This window comes from Sminthopsis crassicaudata, chromosome X, assembly GCF_048593235.1.
Source record: "Sminthopsis crassicaudata isolate SCR6 chromosome X, ASM4859323v1, whole genome shotgun sequence".
NCBI classification, from domain to species: domain Eukaryota; kingdom Metazoa; phylum Chordata; class Mammalia; order Dasyuromorphia; family Dasyuridae; genus Sminthopsis; species Sminthopsis crassicaudata.
In genome coordinates, this window is record NC_133623.1 from 53,828,269 (window position 1) to 53,844,553 (window position 16,285).

General features: G+C 41.3%; 2 protein-coding genes across 6 annotated transcripts in view; one reads left to right on the forward strand and one right to left on the reverse strand.

Annotated features, from left to right (window-relative positions):
- The window catches only part of TENM1 (teneurin transmembrane protein 1), a 3,105,198-nt gene that overhangs the window by 1,063,921 nt on the left and 2,024,992 nt on the right, over nucleotides 1-16,285 (forward strand). For all 5 annotated transcript variants that reach the window (XM_074277949.1, XM_074277947.1, XM_074277946.1 and 2 more), the window contains exon 8: nucleotides 14,880-14,946. The gene's annotated coding sequence lies outside the window, so the exon portion shown is untranslated. The remainder of the gene's footprint in view (nucleotides 1-14,879; nucleotides 14,947-16,285) is intronic.
- On the reverse strand, nucleotides 5,144-7,957 carry LOC141548376 (glycerol kinase-like). Its single transcript, XM_074277235.1, is given in 3 exon segments — nucleotides 5,144-7,833; nucleotides 7,835-7,923; nucleotides 7,925-7,957. Coding segments are annotated over 3 exon segments (1,821 nt in total). The 3' UTR covers nucleotides 5,144-6,134.

The following is a 16,285-nucleotide window of genomic DNA, read 5'->3' on the forward strand; positions in this document are numbered from 1 at the left end:
AGAGAGCCTCTTGCCTGTGAGAAACCAGGGGAACTAAGAGCCTGCTCCATTCCTCAATACAAACAACTAAGCTCCAGTCAGACTGTGGACTGAGGGTTTCTGTTGAGAAAGAAAGAAAGAAAGAAAGAGAGAAAGAGAGAAAGAGAGAGAAGAGAAGAGAAAGAGAGAGAGAGAGAGAGAGAGAGAGAGAGAGAGAGAGAAAGAAAGAGAGAAAGAAAGAGAGAAAGAAAGAGAGAAAGAAAGAGAGAAAGAAAGAGAGAAAGAAAGAAAGAAAGAAAGAAAGAAAGAAAGAAAGAAAGAAAGAAAGAAAGAAAGAAAGAAAGAAAGAAAGAAAAGAAAGAGGAAGGAAGGAAGGAAGAAAAGAAAAAGAAAAAAAAAGAAAAAGAAAGAGCAATATAATAAAAATGATTTTCATTTGGGAGGTGGAGAGTAAACTACCAACAGGGAATCAGGCCTTGAGCCTGTTTCATTTAATTTGGAGGGTGGCCTGTGTGGGACATGAGCAAGGGAGCTAGCATCCATCCCATAGCAGTAAAAAAAGTGCCTGGACCTCACTCCATGTTGCCCATGCTGCCCTTTCTTTCTCTGTCCACAGCAGGATAAGGGCCATAACTGATGCATCTTTACTTACTTAGTAAGAAGGTTCATTTTATTTAACATCGGCTCTTGAGTTAATGTTGGAAAAATAAGTCAACTAAATGCAGTTTGGAGACCAAAAACTTGTTGTAAAAGGACAACAAATGTTTCATCAAAACAGTAAAAAAAAAGTCTTCAATATGACATTGAACTGATTAACTGTCCCATGGCATGGGAGGTGACCCTGGACTCTCAAAGATCCCACGAAAGCTCTGCCAATCCCTCCCATTTGAGATAGGCTTTGGCTAGGGTCCTGTGCCAGGCTGTACTCCACTTGTTCAGATTCAGTCTAGCCAAGTGCCAAGAAGTCTACTACTAGAATTTCAAACCTCCCCACAATAGGGAATGTCATGGGGCCTTGACATTTTTAATTATTTAAAAAAAAATTGTACTCAGATGTCACTATTATTTTTTTAAATTCCAGTTTTGTTTTTGGTTTGTGTTCTCACTCTCCTCTCCCAGCTCTTCCCCCTCCTGAGAAAAGCAAAAATGAAAACTAAGGCCTCAGAATCTCTGACAAACAGGGATTGCCGATCAAAACAAAATTACTGTGTTGGACATGTATGGATAGATAGATTCACTCTGAATCCATCCTCTACTTCGAGGAGGGCAGGATGCTTCATCTTGAGCCTTCGATGGTTATGGTTGATCATTATATTGAGCAGGATTCTTAAGTCTTTCAAAGACATTTGTTTTCTGTTTGGACATGTATACATATACTATATTTAATTTATACTTTAACATATTGAACATGTATTGGTCAACCTGTTATGTGGCAGGGGGGGAAGGAGGAGAAAAATTGGAACAAAAGGTTTGGCAATTGTCAATACTGTAAAATTACCCATGCATATATCTGGTAAATAAAAACTCTAGTTAATAATAAAAAAATATTTTCCCCAATATCCCTGTCCTCTTTGTTCACTTTTCACATCAGTTCATAAGAAGTCTTCCCAGATTTCTCTGAAAGCATCTCCATCATTTCCTGTAGCACAGTAATATTTCATCATATGCATATACCCTAAGTTGTCCAGCCATTTCCCAATTGATGGGCACTCCCTCAGTTTCTAATCATTGCCACAACAATAAAATTGCTCTAAATATTGGATTCATATTGATTGGTCTTTTTTTTCTCTTTTTCTACCCTGAACCAGTTCTAGGACCCCCTGGGGTCCTTCTCCTAGCTCAGTGCCAGTCCTGCTCTGGTATACATCCTTTTTCAGTCACAGGACATGTGTTTCACACCCCACATTTCTGCCTCAATGCCGTTCCCTGGGTTAGCAGTCCTTTTTCTCTTCCTATCCTAAGCTAGTGAGGTTCTTTTCTCAGATTTCCCAATCAGGATTCAGTCAGATTCATTTTCTAGATCTTTGTCAAGGAGCTGGGCTGCCCTTCTTACTGCTACTGTGCCTTGTTGACTCTGACTCCTGTTCTGTGATGTTTGAAAGGAGTCTCTTATTTTACTAATTGGAGGAGGGTTATAAAGATCAGCTCCTTTCATATTGTAGGAAAACTCAGAGAAGTACTCTAACTCCCCATAAGGTGGGATAATGGGCAGACATACATGAGCATGTCTACCCACGCTTGGGCACGAACTGGTATTTTTTTATATTAATTAGTTGTAGGAGTAAGAGTAGCCACCCTCTCATCTGTGGCAGTGCTGCAGGGACCTTCTTTTCCAGGTACCAGCTGAAGCTAAAAATGTCAAGGGTTTTTTTTGGTTTTTTTTTTTCTTGCTGTTTTAAAAAGATTTTTAATTCAGACTTTTCATAATGAGACCATATCTTCTGGGAAAGTTTCTGATTGTTGGATGAGTAAAATGCTTCCAGTTTTCATTTTAACTATGTAGTTTTTGCCTTTGGCAGCTTGACATCTCTGATATTGTTTTAAGATAGATATTCTATTTAATATGATTTTCTTTCAGTCAGAGATATCAGATGGAAAATGAGAAATAGCTTCTCTTCATTTTCTTTCCCTTTTCCCAAATGTGGGATTTCATTACAAAATGTGGCTGTAATTGGATTCCTCTTCTTAGGCTGGTGATAGAACATACTTTCCTCTCTGAACAAAGTTTAGGATCAGGAGGGAGGCCAAGCCTTTTCTTCTCCCAAGTCTGACCCCCCCCCCATCCCCTCTGATTTTATCCCCTCCCCAGGGATGTTTACTGCCCTGCCCCGCTGATCTCTTTTAGCCTCTTTTGGACAATCAGCCTCCAGAGAATAACTCTGAGACTTAAGTCCAGTTGTCCGATGGATACACGGGAGGACGAGGCCGGGGATATGACTCCTAGCGCTTTGGCTGTCCTTGTTGAATTTAGCCTTGGAAAGAGCCATGTACAGGACCCAGAGTTGCTGGGTCTCCACCAGCCTGGTGCAAGGAGCCTCAAGAAGAAAGTTCTCCAGTTCTCTACTATGACCAAGGCATAGGGCTGCTTCCTTGATGACTGACTTCTATTATCCACAGAAGGCAGAATCTTCCTTTGGGCTTGGAGGGGTGACATTCCTCCTTATCTTGCCCAAAATAAGCCATGTCTGTCATTTAAATCAGCTCCTATCAATGTCCTAGCCATGTCCTAAATCTGCGCCCCCCCCCCCCCCCCCCCGTCCTCTGTCCCTTGGTCATCTCCAGCAGAACTCAAAATCCCAACCCTAAAGCTGAGAGACGACTTTCTGCTTAGTTTTCCATAGGCCAGGCCCCAATGCCTTGTCTAAACAAGGACCCTTATATACTTGGGCCCTCTTCTGTCCGACTCTCCTTAAACTCCTTTTTCTACCAGAACTAAGACTCTTAAGCACATCTTTAGCTTGCTCTTCTCAGGACTAGGCCATATTGCTTCCTTATCTTGAAACCCGGCCTTGTCCTACCTCTAAACTGCCAATCTGGCCCTCCTCTCCCTCCCTCCCCCAACTCCCTTTCTTATGGCTCTGATAGCTGCGATTTTAACTTACCCTGCTTGAGAGCAGGCCATGCCACATCTTCTAAACACTTCCAAATCATTCCCATTTCACTGTGACCATCCTCAACCTCCTACTGGGAACCCCCTGGGGGGGGTCTGGTAGATTAATTTTCATCTTTTCTTGGCCAGAACTAGGATGTGTCCCGTGTCCATCCACGTTCAAACTTTGGCCCCTCCAATGTCTGTCTTCAGTCTCTCCCCAGAAATTGGAGAATGACCCCTGACTCTCTGAAAGGTGCATTTTCAGCTATATTCCTTGTCCATACTTAATCTAAAGTTTTTCCTAACCCCCATCACTTCTCACAGATTTCAAATTCCTACTCCTACTACTCCTTCGAAGTGAGCTCTCAGCTACTCTTACTTCAAATCAGTTATGTCTCATCTTCAAATTTTCTCTTGTTTATGTTCAGGCTCTGTCCCACTTCTAAACCATGCTGCATTCTCTTCCACCTCCTTACAGACCTCAGAATTCTACCAGTGGGGCTCCAATAAGTAATTCTCCAATTTATCTTGCTCCATTCTGGGCCATTTCCCACTTCAAGTGTACACTTGTACCCATTAAACTATGTGTACCCTGGCCATCTGCCACCTCCCACCTGAACTTGGCCCCCCACCCCTGGGATCCTGATTTTCAAGTTTTTAACTTACCTTTCTCAGGTTTAAGAAATATCTTCTGTCCACAACACATCTAAATCTTCTCTCCTTTACTCTGATTCTTCCCTCCCTCCCATCAAAACTTGGTACCCAGGGGCAGCCAGGTGGCGCAGTGGATAGAGCACCAGCCCTGAAGTCAGGAGGACCTGAGTTCAAGTCTGGCCTCAGACACTTCCTGGCTGTGTGACCCTGGGCAAGTCACTTAATCCCAATTGCCTTAGCAAAAAACAAAACAAAACAAAAACAAACAAAAACAAAAAAACAAAAACAAAAACAAAAAAAACAAAACTTGGTACCCAGTCCCTGAAGCTCTAAAGTTCTAAGAAGTGAGCTTTTCCTTTACCTAGTCTTAACCACCTCTGTACTCCTTCGTGTCCCTTCCAAACCATATGCCCTGTACTCTGACTCTTCCACCTCTACTGAACTCAAGACTCCCACCCCTGTGACTTGGAAAGATGACTTTTCATGGTACCTTGCCCTAAATACAGTACTTCCCCATCTCTGGGTTCTGCTACTTTTTACCTCCCACAGATATTAGGATTCCCCCCACCCCCTGTGGGTTCTGATAGGTAAGTTTTCTCCTTAAGTTGCTTAAAACCAATCTTAAGTCCCATTTCTGAACTAAGTTGTTACCACACTCTCCCTACATTCTGTCCCACATCCTAGGTCCTTAGACTCTCATAAATAAATTTTCACCTTATCTAAGTTGTAATCAAGTCCCTTTTTCTATTCTTTCTTTTGGGGGGTGGGTGGGATGAGGGACTGGAATAAGGATAAAATAATATAATAACTTAATAATGACAGGATAGCAAGTTGCTATCTTTCACTGAACTCCATAAAATAAAAGAACTTGATAACATTAAAACCCCAAAGTGACGCAAATGAAAACACAGAAACATCTTTATTTGAAGCAAAATTCATTTATTAAATTATTGGGGGGTATTTTTTTTTAGTATGAGATATATGGAAGAAGGTAGGAAAGATTTACTACAGAATTAAGCTTATTTTTATTATGTGGAATGTATATTTTTGTTGCAAAAGTTGATGCCTCAAGAAAATGTTTTTTTTTCTGATGAATAATGTGTATCAACATTCTTCTTTCAATAGCCATAACTATTATCCCTAAATCATCTCAGTAGATATTAATACATTTTCTACTTATTTTAATCCTACATATGTAAAATATGTCGATATTCCCGTTATACATTCAGAGCAAAATATATATGTATATATATAAAAAACTAAAGTCAATAGGGAAGGGAAAAAAACTTCCATTACAAGATTTAGGCAAGCAAAAGATACAGGAAAAATTAGTTATATTGGTATTTTTAAGGGATCATTCCACTTAGCTTAAATTAAGTTAAGGAAAACATCTACACTGGGCTATTGTTGAACATCTACTCCTTTAAGGTGTTGAAAAGATTGCTATGAAAAATCTAAGAAAGGCTTTGAATGCCTTACCAGGTGAACAAGATCAACTTTGGGAGCCAATAAGAAAAACGCATCTCTGTTCTTTAGATCGTAATTACCGAGTACAGACAATAATATTCTAGTCAGTCATATAAGAAACTATTTGATGGAAAATAATATGACTAGAATCACACTTTTTCTTAGATCATAGAAATGATAGGATGATAATGGTTAATAAGAGGTTCAGCTCCCCCCCCCCCAGTTGACTCCTTCTTCCAATCCTAAGTGCTGATTTTTGAAAAGCACACTATATATTTCTTTATCTATTACAACATTGCTATATTCTTATGGGTCATACTAATCTTTATGAATATATTCTTATAGAGGAATGAGTTATGCAGAGAAAAAATTATTAGGTTTTTTGGTTATTGTTAAATACTAAAGGTTATACCTTGGGAATTCTTTAAGGCATTTCATATATTTAGGGATCTCCTGAGATATACCTTGCTCCAATTAACATCATAATGGTAGACACTATAAAAAAACCCAGTGGTAAACTGCAGAGGAGATCAAGATGGCCGCTTAGACGGCTCCGAGGTACAACCCAGCCCATGGATCTCTGCACGGCTTTCTTCCAAGTAGAATAACGAATGTCACCCTCTTCTGCGTTTATCTGCGGTTCAAACTGCTCCACATTGACAGGCGATAGATCATCAGCTTCCAGACTCCAGACCTCTACTCCTTTTGCAGCTCCAGCAGCCATGGCCGCACCCAGTGCAGCTGTTTCCGGCATCGAAGGCTTCACCACTGGTATATACAGTACGTCCGCCTGAAGTTGCATTAGAATTTTGTTGTTGGTCATTGCTCCGTCTACTTGTAAATGGGTGAGTGGTGTTCCAAAATCTTGATTCATGGCATCTACTATTTCCCGGGTTTGGAAACAGATTGCCTCTAATGCAGCAAAGGCGATATGTTGTTTGTTTGTGAAATGAGTAAGTCCACAAATAATACCTCTTGCGCTTGGTTCCCAGTATGGTGCGTATAAACCCGAGAATGCTGGAACAAAATAGCAGCCGTGAGCCGATCCCGCCTCTTCGGCCAGTGTTTCGATCTCTTCTATGGTTTCTATAATGCCAAGATTGTCTTTCAGCCACTGGACGACAGCCCCGGTGATGGCAACGGATCCTTCCAGCGCATAGATGGCTGGCTTGTCTCGGCCCAGCTTGTAAGCCACAGTAGTAATGAGGCCGTGTTCAGAGAAGACACACTTTGTACCTGTGTTGCACATTAAGAAGCAACCGGTTCCATAGGTATTTTTGGCTTGCCCATCTTGGAAGCACATTTGTCCCACCAAAGCTGCAGATTGGTCTCCCAGGCATCCGGATATTGGCACACCTTCCAGAGCTCCGGATTTCATCAGTCCATAGATCTCAGAAGAACTGCGGACATCTGCAAGCATATTCATAGGAACGTCAAAAAACTCACACAGCTCTGCATCCCATTTCAGCGAGTGAATGTTGAAAAGCATGGTTCGGCTGGCGTTGGTTACATCTGTACAGTGGACCCCTCCGTGGATGCCTCCGGTCAGGTTCCAAATCACCCAAGAGTCAATGGTCCCAAAAAGGGCTCTTTGGTCCTCGACAGCTCTCTTCACTTTTCTCACATTATCCAAGAGCCAGTGGAGCTTCACGGCACTAAAGTAAGTGCTCAGAGGAAGGCCGGTCTTTGATTTGACAAAATTGTTATTGCCAGGGATTTTCTTACTGAGAAGCTGAACCGTCGACTGGGTACGAAGATCAAGCCAAACCACGGCATTGTAGAGAGGCTCTCCAGTAAACTTGTCCCAGATAACGGTAGTCTCCCTCTGGTTGCTCAGCCCGATGGCTTTGATGGTGGAAATGTCAACATTCAGCTCCATAAGCTTCTCACATGTTGTCTCCATACAGTCATAGACAGACTGCAGGATCTCTATGGGGTCTTGTTCGACCCAGCCCTCCTTTGGAAACTTCTGTTTCAGCTCAATTTTGTGATGGCTGAGGAGTTCGGCTGTAGTCGAATTAAACACTAGAAAGCGAGTGGAGCTGGTCCCTTGATCAATAGCGCCGACCAAGGGCCCCAAGTCGGTTTTCTCAAGGTCTGCCATGGAGCCAGACATTTTTGTTGTGCCTTGGCTTGAGCGCGGTAGCCCCGGAGATAGAATTCTGAAGTAAAGGGTTGGAACGCCGGAAGTGGCAGTGCGTGTCACTGGGAGGAGGGGCACCGGAAGGAGTTATGGAGTTCTCTTGACTTTTCAGCCCTTCCCATGTTGAGGGGGGTAGGGGTCCGATTACAGGACAGTGAGGAAATCTTGCCCAGAGCCAACTGGGCAAAGTCAGGGTGTCTTTTCGATATACTTGTAACATTGAGTCGCTATCTTTGGTGTTGACTTCAGTTACTGATTATTCTGATGGTCCTCCGCTCTGATTTCATCGCGCTCCCCCCCCCCCCCCCCCCCATCATGGACGATCTCAGTGTGACTTGGTCACTAGAGATGGCGGACATCTTACAACTGTCACGTGATTTATCGAGAAATTGTCCGCAGCCAGAGAGAAATCTCACTGCTCTTGCCTCAACCTTGGGTTTTTTACAATCAAAGAGTATTTAAATTCCATGCAAAATTTATAGGAGGAACCAAAGATGTGGATGGCTCAGCCCACCTCTGTTGGTGGCCTTCAGGCTCATGCGCTTCAACTGTTGTATATTTGGGACTCTTTTGACAGTCTGATAAAACCTCTGGAGAAAATGTTTTTAGATGAATAAAATCAAATTCTGGAGAAGCACAAAGGAAACCAATTTATATTAAAACACAGTTATCACTTTGTGTGCAAAAAGTTGACAAACCCCAGGTTAAGAACCCCTGCTGTGTTTGTACTTTTGCCCATTTCTTCTCATATCCTGCCCCCACCCCTTAACAATAGTTAGCCAAAGTAAAGATCCTTGAAACTCAAAGTAAAAAAACTTCAAAGAGAAGTTGAGTTTTTGAGCCTTGAGGCTCTGCCCTGAGTCCTTTCCTTTTTTCTCCCTTTGTTAAATTCTCTGGGTGATCTCTTCAGCTACTCTGAGTTTAGTTCTATCTGTCCGAATGATTACCAGGCCTTCTTTCCCACCTTTCTCACTGCATCAGCTGTCTGTTAGACATCTTGAAGTGAATGTCCTATAGGCATCCCAAACTCCACTCATCCACAACTGAACTCATTGGCTTTACCCTCCAGGGGTTTCTTCATCCCCCCACCCCCCACCTCCCAGATTTCCCTATTAGTTTCAAGGACAATACTGATCTTCCAACCACTCAGGCTCACAATCTTAGTATCACCCTTCACTTTCCAAACTCACCCGCCCCATCTATTCGTTGTGTTGCTAATTCTTGTTTTTACCTTTACAACATCTCAGGGACATATCCCCTTTTCTTCACTTGAACAGCTACCACCCTAGTTCACTCAAATGCATCATTCACTCATCTGCCAAAATCATTTTCCTAAAGAACATCTCTGACCACATCATTTCCCTCTCCCTTAAGCTATCTCTCTTATCTCCAGGATCAAAAGTCAAGTTCTGGGTTTGGGATATTCAGCCCTCCACATCCTGATCTATCCCCTGTCTCTATGCCTCAGCACTGACTGTTCTCCTTTCCTGTACACCCCTCAACTCTACCTAGTCAAACTTTGCTGGCTTTCTTCCAGTTTCATCACAAATCCTACCTTCTGCAGGAGCCCTTTCTGGGTCACCTTTCCTACCTTCAGTGTCTGCCCCCTGACAGTACTTCCATCTGCCCCTTTTAGGTCTCCCTCTCCCTCTCCCTCTCCCTCTCCCTCTCCCTCTCCCTCTCCCTCTCCCTCTCCCTCTCCCTCTCCCTCTCCCTCTCCCTCTCCCTCTCCCTCTCCCTCTCCCTCTCCCTCTCCCTCTCCCTCTCCCTCTCCCTCTCCCTCTCCCTCTCCCTCTCCCTCTCCCTCTCCCTCTCCCTCTCCCTCTCCCTCTCCCTCTCCTCTCTCTCTCTCTCTCTCTCTCTCTCTCTCTCTCTCTCTCTCTCTCTCTCTCTCTCTCTCTCTCTCTCACACACACACACACACACACACATAGTGCTCACCCTTGAGGGCAGGGAATGCTTTGGGGTTTTTTGTTTCCCCAGCACGTGGCCCATAGCCTGGCACACGGGCAAGTTGCTAATAGCTACTTGTTAGTGGAAGGACCAGAGAAGTTATAAAAAAGATCGGAATGGCCAGAGTCTGTACAAATATGGCTTCTGAGCAGAGGGGTGTGGCAATTAGTTTTTGTTTTCTCCTTAAGTCTCCTGCCATCACTGAATTCTATAATTTTACCGCTGATTTAATTGACTGCTTTAATAAAATTGCTTGAGACCCTGGGCAGGGAGCACATCTCTCAAATAGCAGATACTTTTTAGTCTATTTTGTCCCTGCTGAGTATTATCTAACATTCATTTATGGGTTTTGAACAAGGTGTCAAAAGAGTGGAATTCTCTTTATAAATCCTGCATACGTACAGTATGGCAGCCTATGAGTCATTGTTTTAAGTGGCTAGACTTTATTGTCTCTCATGACTTATGCTTATAGTCACACATAAATCACAGAGAAGCAGCCCAAGGATTTTAGTGTTTGGTCATAATAAAAGAAGGGATTTCACAGTTTATCTTCATCTAGAAGGAAAGAGGTCAAAGATGAAAAACAGATTCGAATAAATAGCTGATTGTTAAGTTAATGTTATGTAATAAGAGAAATTTCTACGGAAACAATTGGAAAGAAAACAACTGTTGTTCACTTTAGCACAACTTTGCAGCTAGAGGAAAAGAATCTCACTAAGGACGAATTTTAAGAATATCAGCTAAAATAGGGCTGCTCGGTTTTTTAGGGAAATTAAGACAAAAATAGAAGAGCATGGCTTTGAAGAACAGTGATTTGTAGTGGAATGAATGATGGGCTTAGCAATCAAGAGACTGGGTTCAAGTCCCCTGCTGTGACACATACTGACTGGGTGACTCTGGGAAAGATGCTTAAAGTCTCAGTGCCTTTGGCAATCCTTTAAGAGAAAATTCAAAATTGCCTTGACAAGAGACAGTTTTTTTAATGCCAAAGACATCACAGCTCTCTGTCCTATCCCTATCTATTTTTTAAAAAGTATTTCATGGAAGCAACTGAAGAACAATGTAGAAGGAGGGGGTGGGGGCAGGAGGGAATCTGTCAGGAGGTTGAGAGGTGGGGCAGAATAATGGGGCGCTGAAAGAAGGGAAGAAAAAACACTTAATACTTAAATCTTTATAATACATATGTGGCTTTTTCTCTAGAGGGGTAACTGGACTCTCAGGAGGGAACATCTGCTTGTGCTCCAGGGAATGATGTTTTGGAGCCTTAGGTGCCATCAAGAGGAGAAATGTCATCCAGGAAGGGTCAAAGAAAAGAGAGAAGGGGAATGGTATTGAGTGACTCCCAGGAATAGGATAGTGAGGGAGCTCTTGGTTCACTTCACTGAAACTAGGGTGAAATCCCCTGTCTTCTTTGGGTATTTGTTTATAGTATAGTGGAGCACCTCCTGAGAACTATCAGCCCATTATCTACTTCTCTTAATTTATACATGTGGATAGACAACTAGAAGGAAACTAAACTAAAGAGATATGGACTTAGGTGGTCATACCTGATCTAGTCGAAACATCATTGTCAGCAATGCCATTACTGTGTCTGTATTCCAGGAAGATCATAAAAGAGAGAAAAGAACCCACATGTGCAAAAGTGTTTATAGCAGCAAGGAAGTGGAGATTATGTGGATGCTCAGCAGTTGGGGAATAGTTGAATAAGTTGTGACATGGATGTAATGGAATACTATTGTTCTCTAAGAAATGATGAGCAGATTGATGTCAGAAAAACCTGGAGAGACTTACATGAACTGATGCTGAGTGAAATGAGCAGAACCAGGAAAACACTGTAGATATTCACAGCAAGATTACGTAATGATCAACTGTAATGGACTTGGCTCTTAGCCCAGCTATACAGTGATACAAGATATTTCCAGTAGACTTGGATGGAAGATGCCATCCACATCCAGAGCAAGAACTGTGGAGACTGAATGTGGATAAAAATGTTTTTATTTTTTGTTGTTTTTATTTCATGTAGTTTTCTGTTTAATTCTGATTTTTTCTTTCCCAACATGACTACTATGGAAATATGTTTAAGAAAATTGCACATATTTAACCTGTATCAGATTACATGCTGTCTTTGGGAAGGGGAAGGTAAGGAAGGGAGGGCTCAAAATAATACAGAAATGAATGTTGAAAATTGTTTTTACATATAAAAAATTAAAATAAAAGAAGTGGGTACGTTTATAAAAAATCATGAGATGATATCTTGATGTTAGTGGCTCATTAACTTCTTTAAACAGATATCTCTAGTGTGGTATGCCCCAAGTCTGTCCTTGTGATATTTAACATTTTGATGTTTGACTTAAATGAATGAATGCATCATCATGCTAGTCAAATGTGTAGTTGAGCTGTAGCTTGGGCAGTTAACTAACATGTTAGTGTTATAGATTTTAAAGGGTCCTATCCATATAGATGAACTTTAATTGGAACAAATGTAAAGTTTTAAAGTGGAGTAAAAAAAAATCCTAGAAAATATAGAATGGGAGAACTATGGCGGTTCAGATCAAGCCTCAGAATCTTACTAGTGTGTTACCCTGGATAAGTCACCTAGCTTTTGTATGCCTCAGTTTCCTAATCTATAAAATGAGGGTAATACTAATAGTACCTACCTTTCATTGTTCCTTAGAGGATAAAATGAGGTAATAACCACAAAGAGCCTTTCAAACCTTAAACCACCACATAAATGCTAGCTGTTATAGCTATCATTAGATAGTAGTTTATTTAGAAAAAAAAAATCTGAGGGTTCTAATGGAATTTCAGTGTGTGTCAGGTAAGTGATGAGGGGCCATCCAAAAAGTGAATGCTGTCTAAGATTAAGAGAAGCCCCTCATACAGATTGCTGGTTATAACAATTGTGTTGATACTCTATCCTGGTCAGACTCCATCTTGTCGTATTGTGTTCATGTTATATTTTTTGAAAGGCAATGTAAACTGAAGAGAACAACCAGATTGGTGAGAATCAACATCACATAAGAAGTTTGATTGCAGGAACTGTGGATGTTTAGCCTGAAGGAGAGCAGACTTAGGGGATAAGAGTGATGGGATGTGAAAAGAAAACTGTCTTCAAGCATTTTACCAGTTGCCGTGTGAAGAAGGACTAATACTTGGCCCCAGAATCTATATCTCAAAGAGAACCGAAAGGAGGGAAAAAGACCCACATGTGCAAAAATGTTTGTGGCAGACCTTTTTGTAGTGTCAAGAAACTGGAAACTGAGTGGACGCCCATCAATGGGAGAATGCTGAATAAGTTGTAGTATATGAGTGTAATGGAATATTATTTTTCCATAAAAAATGATAAGCAAAAGAGCCCGTAGAGACTTACATGAACTGATGCTAAAGGAGAACATAGTGCACAGTAACAAGATTATGTGTTAGACTTGGCTCTTCTCAACAGTGAGGTGATTCAAGGCAATTCCAATAGCCTTTTGCTGGAGAGAGCCATCCACACCCAGAGAAAGAATTATGGAGAGTAAATGGGGATCAAAGCATAGGATTTTCACCTTTTTTCTTGTTGTTTGCTTGGTTTTTTTTTCTTTGTTATGTTTTTTTCCCCTTTTTGATATGATTTTTCTTGTGCAGCGTGATCAATGTGGAAATATGTTTAGAAGAATTGCAAATGTTTAATCTCTGTTGGACTTGTTGCCCTCTTGGGGTGAGAGAAGGAGGGAAGGAGGGAGGGAGAAAAATTTCAGCTACAAAGCTAGGCAAAGCTGAAAACTATCTTGGTGTGTATTTGAAAAAAATAAAATACAATTTAAAAAACAGAGTAAATTAAAGAAACCACTTCAGAAAGTATAACTGGGAACAAAAGGTAGAAGTTACAGAGTCAGAGTTCAGCTTAATTTGAAGTGAGGTCTTCTAATTAGAGGTTTTCTAGCAGGGTTTGGCAGTACTTGTGGGGATATTACAGAAACAGTTTTTTTTTGTAGATTTTGATTGGACTAGAAGGCCTGTGGTTTCTCTGAGAGCTTATGATTCTGTGGAAAGTGAAAGAAGATTCCCTGGTTAAGAATCCATTTGGTGATACTTCAGTGCCTTTGGGAAGTAAGACCCAATGAGAGGATTGATGTCCATAGACATACACTGGGTGATTTTATATGAAGCAAATGGAAGACAGTTTAAGCCTTTGGAGAGTGCATTATCTACTTTGGAAGGAGTTAAAGGATTGCTTTGAATTTGAAAGGCTAACTGAAAATCTCCTGGATTTGGCATTCATTCTCTTGATCTTGCAGTTGGTAACTGTTGATAGGGACTAATGTAAAGTATGGTTTGGTTTCTGATGCCTTAAGGCTTTGAAGGGGCATCAGTTGTAGAAACCCACCAATTTTAAAGTTGTAACCAATGTCCAGTTCTGAAATATGCTAACTAAATTCACAGGGGTGAAGTCTTAGAACCCTGAAGAATATAAAAGCTACCCTAGGAATCCAGGGACCCACTTTTTAGTTTCTAGGCAATCATCCCCAATATCACTAGGGATCACCTGCAGTTAAGAGCCCTAACCTGTGGTGTGGTGGTGAAAAGAATCAGAGGAATAGAAAGGAAAGAAGCATCCATCAAGAGCAAACCAAAACTCTAGAAGCCTTGAAACTCTGATCTAGAAGCTCTTGAATCTCTGATCTGGAAGCTCTAGAGCTTGGCTAGTCTATCCCTTTCATTTTATCTGTGAGAAAACTGAGAATAAGCGGTAGAGAGTGAATCCTAAGCTCACACAGCCAATCAGGGGCCAAACCAGTACCAACATTTGGTTCCCTGATTTTAAGTGCAATGCTCTTCTGTTTCCTGACTTTACAATTTGGTCCAAGATTACCTCTGCTTGAAACTATGTTAGGGATGGGGTAACTTGCTGTAGTTTTTTTTTTTTTTTGCTATTTGCATTCAGATTGATTAACCACCAGTTAAGTTAATTCTATGAGTGGGAGCAGGTACAAAACACAAAGAACTTTTGGAGTCCTTGGATGTAGTTTTTTTTTTTTTCAAATCCTGCATGTTTATCAGATGTTTCACCTATAATTTTATTACTAAGTTGGTAATGTTTCTTTGCAGGTGGATGATCCAGATTTAATTTAGAATTGGAGAAAGCAGCATCGTAATTTGGCAAGCCCCGCGCATTGTAAGTATATATAATATACAGTGCATTTCTACCACAGATCTTGATCACGCCATGGATTCTGTGGGTCACTGATGGATTATTGTGCTTAACTTGGTTTATCTTGTTTCTTGTTTGCATTTTCAATTACAGAGCAAGAGTATTGAAATTTCGCAGAAACAAATATGAGTCTCCTAGTTACATAATTTAGACTCACTGTTCCTAATAAATACAGTGGCTCTATTCAGACGTGTGATCAATGGAGCAAAATCAAAAACATTAAACTTCCATGGGGGGGGGGGAGCGGGAAACGGGCCCATGCTCCAACTTTTCAATTGTTATGAAAAACCATACTTGCTTTCTCAAAAAGAGAAAAAGACATAGTGGAACCCAAATTGATAATAAATAATAATTTTTGTACCCAGGGCAAGTACCTAGTGCAACAGAGTGGCCAGGCTAACTTGGGCTAAATCTTGCAGCAAGAAGAATGCCCTAAGTCATATTTAGGTTTCTGAGCTGCTGAAGGGGAAAGAAACACCTTGAAGTAGAGTTTGGTAAACTTCCCCAAGAGGTGGTCCAAGAAAAAGAAAACCACGGACTATTAGGAAGTAGTTGCTGTAGTTTAGGGGGTGGGGATGAGCAAGGGAACAAACCTGCCGGGGACAGGCTGCCCTTGGAAATTGCTTTTGTGGGACCAAGCTTCCATGAATCCACCACATGTGTGGGTATCTGAAGGGAGCTAATATTCTTCCAATTCTGAGAGGACTTACTATATTAGCCTTTGAAACTTGGGGGTTATTATCTGTGTACCTGCCTAATCAGACAATGCCGAACTCATAATCTGCTTTTTTGTTTTGTTTTGTTTTATTTTGTTTTTTAGCCACAAGATAACCCATGTCCATCTTCCCTGAGAGCAGTTTTCCATCAGATAATTTTCTATCACCTGTGCAATATTTAAAATGAATATTTGAATCATTTCTAGTATGGATATATGTCAGATTACCTTGTAATTCACTGTATTCAAGTCAATACTTGTCCAGAAAGCTACAGTGATTTATCTACTGAGGGATCAGTGGATGAGGGACAAATTTTCCAAGCAGAAGTCCGGTTAGAAAAGAGCCGTGATGTCATCTGTATGCACCGTAAATGGGATCTAGTTAGCTTCCTCAAGCCTTCTTTGCTGCTTTCACTGAGCAGCATATTACAGCTGAGGAAGGATGAGTATAACATCGGGTGCCTATGTGGCACTGTGGTGCATAGAGCATCAGATCTAAAGTGAGGAGGACCTGAGTTCAAATCCAGCTTCAGACACTTAACATTTATGAGCAGTATGAACCCGGGCAAGTCACTGAAAGCCAATGCC